The 9,822-nt window shown below is 31.6% G+C and overlaps 1 protein-coding gene across 11 annotated transcripts in view; it reads right to left on the bottom strand.

Annotated features, from left to right (window-relative positions):
• The window catches only part of LOC111417577 (uncharacterized), a 43,063-nt gene that overhangs the window by 22,086 nt on the left and 11,155 nt on the right, over positions 1-9,822 (bottom strand). For 4 of the 11 annotated variants that reach the window (XR_011639933.1, XR_011639934.1, XR_002706703.2 and 1 more), the window contains exons 3-4: positions 738-1,698; positions 611-648 (exon numbers count right to left, since the gene is read on the bottom strand). Coding sequence is in view for 4 of the 11 variants with exons in the window: in XM_023049900.2 (XP_022905668.1) it covers positions 611-648; positions 738-1,641 (942 nt within the window). In the remaining 7 variants the exon portion in view is untranslated. Of the gene's footprint in view, positions 1-493; positions 567-610; positions 649-737; positions 1,699-9,822 lie in introns of all 11 variants that reach the window. The other 7 variants (XR_002706702.2, XM_023049898.2, XM_071194845.1 and 4 more) reach the window with 3 other exon arrangements.

Genomic DNA, 9,822 nt, shown 5'->3' with positions numbered 1-9,822 from the left:
CAATAAACTTTAAATTTAATGGTAAGGTATTATTCAAATATGACACTAACAATAAATTAGAAGCTATTTATAACGGTCCATACAAAGTAATTAAAGATGAATCTGCTAACATAATTATAAAAATTAATAATAAGTTAGTAACTGTGCATAAAAACAGACTGAAAAAATACATTGCATAGAAAAGAGACTGTTACGTGGTGTTATACAAAATTAATTATAGTAGATTGTAAAAGAAAATGTAATGGAGTAAATAAATTTAACGTGAAAATTTAAAATATTACGATGTTTAAATTTTTTTAACAAAAAGGGAGGTGTAGTGGAATAAATAAAATTGGAATTTAATTAGAAATAAGTGTAAGCATATGTAGCATCTAAGTAAAAAAACAATGACCTCTGCGGCTCGTGGAGTGAGCATTTTGGTCAATTGATGAGCACGCAGAGTGAACCATTACAATAATGTAATAATTAATATTGCTAGTTAGTATAAGTTTACCTTTTAATAAAGTTAGTTGTAGAGCAATTTATTTATGGATTTATTAAAACATCATTAAGTGCATATGAAACCCCTAAAAGGAACAAGTTATCACAATGTTACAGTAATATTTCTTACCTAAGGACCTAAGGACGATTTATTTGGAAAACTGCTAGCTGAAACAAGTTCAGTGAAAGAAAAAATTATCAGCAAAATCGCAATCTAAGTTTCGGCCAAAATTCCTCAAATAATTAAAAACACTCACCATTTATCTCGTTCTCATTATAAATCGATTTTAATTTGTGAGGCAGGCTTATTACTTTTATATGCTTAGATTTGCTGTATACGTTAACAACCGGTAAAATGTCTTTGTAATATTTGTTGTGTTTTATTCTAATGCGTACGTTACATTGCGGTGGAATTTGTATCGTGAACGGCGCTATAGGCATATTTATAACTTTTCCGATAATTTCATTACTTTGTCGTAGTTCGTTAACAACCACTGAATTGGCTTTCTTATACTCATTTGGATGCATTATACGTTTTGCTTTACATTGCTGTGGAGGTTTTATCCCGATCGGCTCAACACACTCCTCTATAACATTTTCGGTCATTTCTGTTGGGTGATTGATTGAAGTCGACAATGATGTTTGCGTCACTTCTGCAGGATCGACTACATCTTCTTCCAGTTCGGCTACATTTCCATATGTTTTTAAACACTCCAAAAGGTTGTCTATAGCTTTGATATCATCAGATGTCATTAGATTATTTAGTTCTATATGCTTTTCCGATTCTGTAGATATCCTTGGTTGTTTCTTTTGGGGTAAATCATCAGTAAAGTCTAAACTTGGTTTCTCGACATTTTCAGTAGAATTATCTACAATCTTTTCTTGACATATTAAAGATTTGCGTTTACGTTTAACATAATGAACACTATCGTCTGTCGTTATGCTTACAATTTTATTTAAATCATATTCCTGTTTATGTTGGTGAGCCCTGCTACTTAACACCGATTCATTCTTTTTATCTACAGCTTTAATATAAGACAATATGCTCATTTTAAGCGAATCATTATTTTCGCTTTGATTAACATTTAAAGACGCAAATAAGTTGTTCGCTTTTTTCATATTATCTTCATTACAATCACTAACAATGGCGTGAGACATCATTAACTTGTTATAATATATTATTATATAATTTTCTGAGTTTCGTTGTAAAAACAGTTCCTGCAAATACGATGAAAAATAAATATTACAGAGTTACGTAGAATGAATAAAATTAATAAGAATTATGTTTATGCTATTCAATAATTAGTGAAAAAAAAAACACCGGTAATAAATAAATTCTCACCACACAAATATGAAGCGATACGGGTATAATGTTTAGGTTTGACAGCACTGTACTATAAAGGCTTGACAGCTTAGCAAATTTTTCTTGACCCTATATTAGTCGTCATTAAATTTGCTTTAAAATGTTTTTTTTATTTAATGATGATTTAATGATTTTAAAAATTATAATTCATATCTACCTATAACAACTAAAAATGCAGATTAGGTTGAAATTGAAGTTAATATCCATTATACCAGTTTGTTTAACGTGATAGAAAAAATTTTTTTTTTTCGAATTTTTGTACTTTTACTGGTACTTTTACCAGTAAAAGTACAACAAAATTCGAAATTTTTTCTATCACGATAAAAATGCAGAGTTGAATTTAAAAATTCGTAACAAAGATATTTATGCAAAATAAAAAATTATACAGGATGTCAGATAAAAAACGCCCCAAGGTGTAACTCTGTTATTTACATTCCGATTTTTATGAGCGAGGTATCAAATGAAATGGTTTGATGAATAATGTGATTCATTCTACAAATAAACTTTTTCCAACGCCATCTTCAATTTCAAGCGATTATCAACTTTTGATTTTCAAATTGCTCGGTATGTTTTTCTTCACGTTATTGGATAGAGATTTTTTTCTGAACTCATTGCTGTACAATACATTAACATTAATTGTAATTTTAGCAGAGAAAAACAATTAAAACATGTTTCGAACATTGTCTTAGTCTCTTCTGTAATACTGTAGTGTGTCATGGAAAAAGATAAGCGCAAAACTGATAACAGTCATTAAATGATATTTTAATGCCTGAAGCAGTTGGAAATGATTATTTTTCCCCATGGCACACTACAGTATAACACAAGTGACTTTAAGAGAATGTTCGGAAACTATTTTAATGTTTTTCTCTACTACAATTACAATTAATGTTGATGTATTATTGTACGTTAATGGATTCAGAAACAAAATCTCTATCCAATAACGTGAAGAAAAACATATCGAGCAATTTAAAAATCAAAAGTTGATAATCGCTTGAAATTGAAGATGGTTTTGGAAAAAGTTTATTTGTAGCATGAATCATAGTATTCATCAAACCTTTTCATTTGATACCTTGCCCATGAATATCGGAATGTAAATGACAAAGTTATAACTTACGGCATTCTTATGTGACAACCTATTATACAGATGTCTTTTCTCTGCCAATATTACATTTAAAATGGATGTATTGTACATCAATAGATTCAGAAAAACAAACTCTATCCAATGTCGCGAAGAAAAATATACGCAGCAATTTGAAAAACAAAATTTAATAATCCCTTGAAATTGAAGATGGCGTTGGAAACAATTTATTTGTAGCATGAATCATAGTATTCATCAAACCATTTAATTTGATACCTCGCTCATGAAAATCGGAATGTAAATGACAGAGTTACAGCGTGGGGCGTTTTTTATCTGACACCCTGTATATAGCTTACTATAATCTTCATTTGTTAGATATGTTGGTAATATTACGTAAGTTTTACATTGGTAACAATGAAATGTAAGGTTTAAAAAGTAACGTTAACGGGTTTATATCGTCACGTAAGTTATTGCAATGATCTACCGTATAATTAATAAAGTTTGTTAAACTACATTGTGCGCTTGTTCTAGCAACGTTAGTTGATTAATAAATAAAACAAAAAAAGAAAGTAAACATAAAAAAAAATAAACTAATAAGCAAGACTTCAAGTAAAGATGAATTCAATAATGGTTACAACAGCTACACTCACAATCAGACAATTTTATGAATCGGAAGTTCAGAGTAGTATGAATATAAAAAATTTTAGTAAATAAATATTGAAATAAAATTGTTTCTTTTTATAAAAAAGATCATCTCACGAATAATTATTATGTTATATTATTATCAATTACGATCGATTAATTTCTTTTATGTATTGTTCAGAGTAGAGTCTTTACTCGAAGAAAAACAACTGGAAGTTACGTTGAAAAAAATAGTAGACAATTTTTTCAAACAGAATGAAATATCGAAATTTAAATTAAAAATTGCAACTTTTTTGGTAACTATAATCTTTAACGAAGGTTTCTCATCATTCTTATCCATCAAGTTACTATGGGCCTTACAATCAGGAGTCAACCCGCATCTTACAGTTCTAATCAAAATGAGAAACTCATCAATCTATCTGGGCAACGTGTGTTTGATGCTATTAAGAATGACAGAATTCCCAGACGATTAAAATTAGATGATTTGGCGACTTGGCAAGCCAGCCATCGGAAAATAATAGTAAGCACAATGATTTTGACGTGTTTTAAAACATTAAACGCAATTTTCTCAAAACTAAATACCTATAGGGTATAGAAGCAGAAATACAAGTAGAAGAGAACCAAAATGGTAGAGGTTCATGTTGGAGATCAAGTTACGGTGATGGTCAAGTCAAAAACCTGCAAACAAAGCTCAGAAAATTGCTTTTATTGCTTTAAGCAGTACTGAAATAGCAATAAGAAGAAACGACACCTTTCTTCTGGATTCAGGATGCACACAGCATATGGTAAAAAGAAAATTTGAAGAATATATGGTGAATGTTAAAGATTTAGCAATGGAAATCATGATTGAAACGGCAAAGAACACTAAAATATTCTACGCGAAGAAGCAAGGTATTTGTCAAGCAAAAAGTATAACAATTGAAGTATTGGTACTAGAAGGTATGACACATAATTTAAATTATTAAAACAAAATATTAAAGCAAGTTGAAAACTACATAGATAAATTAGGCAAAAAACAAGCTTTATTACTGAAAAATGATTGTAGTTTTATTATTTTAACAACCGCAAGAGTTGTTAAAATAATTTACTTTGTCTAAATATAGATTTTAAGAATGAAAGTTGTAATTAAAAATGAATGTATGTATAGAGCAAATAAAAATATAGATAAAGATATTTGGCATAAAAGGTTAGATTACATTAATAGATAGAGGTTAAAAAAATTAGGATTTCCTTGTAGTGGTAAAATTACTAGACAATCCTTTTGTAAATGTAAAAAAAAACTCAGGATTGGTGAGTTAATTCAGCTCTCGAATTAAGTTCTGATATATCAGAACCTGTAGCAACCCCTACACAAGAAGGATATAATATTTCCAAGCCTTGTTTGATGACTTTTCCCATTTAGTGATCGATAAATTATTAAAAAAGTAAAGTGTCAGCTTCACTTTACTTTTTTAATAATTTATATACACTGTTGGAAATAATTCACGAGCACACCCTATATAATCTCGCGAGTTTCGAGTTGTTCCGTCGCGGCATTGTTGACTGAGCCGCCCTTATATTACTCTGTGTGCAATGGATGGGCGATCGCGTTACTTAAGCGAGTTTGAGCGAGGAATGTTTGTGGGTATGCACATTGAGGGTGTATCGTTCCGTGAAATTGCGCGTCGTCTCGAGCGGTCGTTATCGGCAGTGCAACGGGCATAGGGAGAATGGTCTGAGGTAGGACATAGGTACACTCGTGATCTTTTTAAATGAAAATTAAAGAAGGATGGCTAGCTCGAAGTCGGGGAAAGTCGGGTTGGTTTACTTTGAAACCCTGCGCAAGGCTAAGGGGCCGGAGTAATCACGACGGCCAAAGCAGGTAGAGAAGGAATAATTTAGAATTTGTCACTACGGGATTTTTAAATAGGTTTATTGTAATAGAAACCATCTAAATATTCGATTAAATTATCGAAAATAGCATAATAAATTATTTAATGTATTATGTTTTATTAAAAAATGATTTTTGGAAAACAAATAAAAATTGTTCCTAATATAAATCAATTTTATGATGATAACTATTAAAATATAAATACAGAAAAAATATTAAATGATAATATTATTACAGTAAAGCTTAATTTAGATGATTTTCGAACAATTGATTCGATTGTATTGATTGTGCAGTTTCAATTATTTAATGTGTTTCAATTATTGTTTCTAATTTAAATCAATTTCATGATGATAATATATTAAGATATTAATACTGATTAATTATTAATATTATTACAGTGTGATTCAAAACTTCTTTTATCAAAAGTTAAAAAACATAGAACGTTTTGTCACTAAAATCTTAAATAATTTTACTAAATATTAAGCTTCTGCAGATGATTTTACGTGAGTATAGAAGATTTGGCAGGATTTTGAACAGTTTTTGACGGTTTGATCTTCAACCATTTTAGATAGTTTCTAAATGATTTTACTATATTTTAATTAATTTTGAGCCGCTGTAAACTGATTTACAAGATTTTTAAACGATGTAAGATGGTCTTGAACAATTTGGGTAGATTTTTAATATTCATTTTAAACGTTTTAATTGTTAACGATTCATTTAAATAGCATTTTTTTGAGTTGATTTAATTTGGGCTATATAAGGTAAATTATTCTCAAAAGCAAATGGGAAAAAAAGCTTCTTTTCGACTTCAAATTGGATTTTATGGTTTCAGATTCACCATTTACTGGTCCTCTATTATCATCATAAAACTTATTTATGAAATTAATGAATTCTTGTATTGACAAGGAGGTTTACCATTAATAGAAACAATTAACTGCGCACAATCAATACAATCGAATCAATTGTTCGAAAATCATGTAAATTAAGTTTTACTGTAATAATATTATTATTTAATATTTTTTCTGTATTTATATTTTAATAGTTATCATCATAAAATTGATTTAAATTAGGAACAATTTTTATTTACATTAAATAATTTATTATGCTATTTTCGAAAATTTAATCGAATATTTAGCTGGTTTCTATTACAATAAACCTATTTAAAAATCCCGTAGTGACAAATTCTAAATTACTCTTTCTCTACCTGCTTTGGCCGTCGTCATTACTCCGGCCCCTTAGCCTTGCGCAGGGTTTCAAAGTAAACCAACCCGACCGTCCCCGACTCCGAGCTAGCCATCCTTCTCTAATTTTCATTTAAAAAGATCACGAGTATACCTACAGCCGCGGCCGGGACGGCCCTGTGCGATCCCAGCACACGTGGATCACATTCTTGTGATCAGCTCTATTACGTTAAGTTCTATTACTTTTATCTATTTCTTAATTGAAATTGAGTTTAAATCTGTTTGAACCATAATGAAGGATTATGTTAGATATTGACGTAACTTCTTGATCGCCTTCACTCGTCAACATATTAAATGACAACGTAAATAATTGATTAATTTTGGAAAGATAATTTTGAAATAATAAAATAAAATTAATGAAATGAATTTAATGTTCTTCAATTTTTCTCGTTTGGATCAGATCACGTCAGGGTTGGAATCATGTTGAGGGTTCAGGTCCGGATCTTGTCGCATTTTAATTATATCCGGTCTCTTCATATACCATGTCGAATCTCTTCAAATTTCGTCGGGTTTCTTCAAATTACATCGGAGTCTCTTCAAGTTACGTCGGTTTTTTTTATTTCACGTTGGGTTTTTTCTAGATCACGTCGGAGTCACCAATTATGTGGAGCGTATACCACATAAGAATTGTTTTATTGTTATGTTACAATAAAAAATATTTAATTGAAAATTAATGGTAACGTGCTTGGGTAACGTGTATATCGTTCGGTCTTTTGTTACAGAATGTGACAGAATGTGTTACTTCAAAAATATAAACAATTAGTTATTTTTCATACACATGGAAACAAATATCTTCGGTCGTTTTATTAATTTATAAACTTTAGAACATGCAGTTGTCGAAAAAATTTTGTTTCATACACGACAGCGAAATTCTTTTGAATTTTCGAACTTCCGTTCTCGAATACAAAAGTGTCATTTCACCATTGTTTGATACAAAAAAATAACTATATGCAACAAATTTGATAATTTAATCTCTTTCACGATATTTTCGACATAGTCTATGAACTATAAATTTTTAATTAAAGACAGTTTAAGATTACAAAAATTGTACAGGGTGTATCTGAATGACGTTCCCAATCTTCACGGGGTGATTCCTTAGCAAATTTTAAGGGTACTTTCTTACATGAACTATGAGCGATTTCGACATTTTTTTCGGAAAATTTTAATTTAATTTTTCTCGAGAAGTAAAAAAACCAGGAAAATGAAATTTGAGGAATAAGTTTAGCTCATAATAGAGCACCTTTCTAGATTATTTGTACTTTCAATATTTCCTCCTAAGTTACTAAACCTTTTTATGAAGGTGATTGGTATTTGGAAACATTTCAGTTAGATAGATGAAAATATTCTAACACTTTTTTGTCTCTCTAATGTTCCTCGAAAATTTAATAATTTCTGAGAAACAAATTAATTAAGCAAACACTAACTGTTAAATAAAAACCATATAAAAACTTCTAACTTGCGTTTATTAATTTAAAGTCGTACTAGTTTCGGGTTACCCCATCATCAGCGACAAAGTCAATGAAGCTATAAAAGGTGCAGACTGGAAATCAGGAGAAAGTAAAGCATTTTGCTATCTGATGGATAAACAAAATGAAGATAAAGTTGAAAAATGGCGACGTTAAAAACTGGTGTGAAGTTATCCATAAATCCCAGCAATAAACTTAAAACATTAATAATTCCGTAACCAATACGATTTGGGTAACCAAATTTCACACACAGGTCACTCTTATCCTCAAGAACAGCTAACCACCCCCATTTGGTAAAAAAAAATTTTTTCAACCCTCACCCCCGAAAAAGGGATGTTTTCGCCCTGATGGGCACCTTCGAATTAAACGAAATTCTACCACATAATAGAACACACTTCTAAGTATTTTTATCAATTTTCAAAACACCGTAAGCCCTAACGGTTTTCGAGAAAAAAAATCAGTATTATAAACCGCGGATGGGACTTTAGGGGTGAATTTGACCCCGTTGGGCACCTTCAAAATTGATGAAATTTTAGGATGATTTAGAGGATGCCTTTAGCAATTGAAATCAACCATCCAAACACCGTAAGGTATAACGGTTTCCGAGAAAAAAAATGTGTTATTAGACACTATAGGTACACAGCGCGGCGCGGACATTGGGGGTGAATTTGACCCCGTTGGGCACCTCCAAAATTGACGAAATTTTAGGATGATTTAGAGGATGCCTTTAACGATTGATATCAACCATCCAAACACCGTAATGTATTACGGTTTCCGAGAAAAAAAATGTGTTATTAGACACTATAGGTATACAGCGCGGCGCGGAATTTGGGGGTGAATTTGACCCCGTTGGGCACCTCCAAGATTGACGAAATTTTAGGATGATTTAGAGGATGCCTTTAACGATTGATATCAACCATCCAAACACCGTAATGTATTACGGTTTCCGAGAAAAAAAATGTGTTATTAGACACTATAGGTATACAGCGCGGCGCGGACTTTGGGGGTGAATTTGACCCCGTTGGGCACCTCCAAAATTGACGAAATTTTAGGATGACTTAGAGGATGCCTTTAACGATTGATATCAACCATCCAAACACCGTAATGTATTACGGTTTCCGAGAAAAAAAATGTGTTATTAGACACTATAGGTATACAGCGCGGCGCGGAATTTGGGGGTGAATTTGACCCCGTTGGGCACCTCCAAGATTGACGAAATTTTAGGATGATTTAGAGGATGCCTTTAACGATTGAAATCAACCATCCAAACACCGTAAGGTATTACGGTTTCCGAGAAAAAAAATGTGTTATTAGACACTATAGGTATACAGCGCGGCGCGGACTTTGGGGGTGAATTTGACCCCGTTGGGCACCTCCAAAATTGACGAAATTTTAGGATGATTTATAGGATGCCTTTAGCAATTGAAATCAACCATCCAAACACCGTAAGGTATAACGGTTTCCGAGAAAAAAAATGTATTATTAGACACTATAGGTACACAGCGCGGCGAGGACTTTGGGGGTGAATTTGACCCCGTTGAGCACCTCCAAAATTGACGAAATTTTAGGATGATTTAGAGGATGCCTTTAGCAATTGATATCAACCATCCAAACACCGTAAGGTATAACGGTTTCCGAGAAAAAAAATGTGTTATTAGACACTATAGGTACACAGCGCGGCG

The sequence above is a fragment of the Onthophagus taurus genome, chromosome 3, assembly GCF_036711975.1.
Source record: "Onthophagus taurus isolate NC chromosome 3, IU_Otau_3.0, whole genome shotgun sequence".
In the NCBI taxonomy this organism is placed as follows: domain Eukaryota; kingdom Metazoa; phylum Arthropoda; class Insecta; order Coleoptera; family Scarabaeidae; genus Onthophagus; species Onthophagus taurus.
This window is presented reverse-complemented; position numbering and strand designations above follow the sequence as displayed.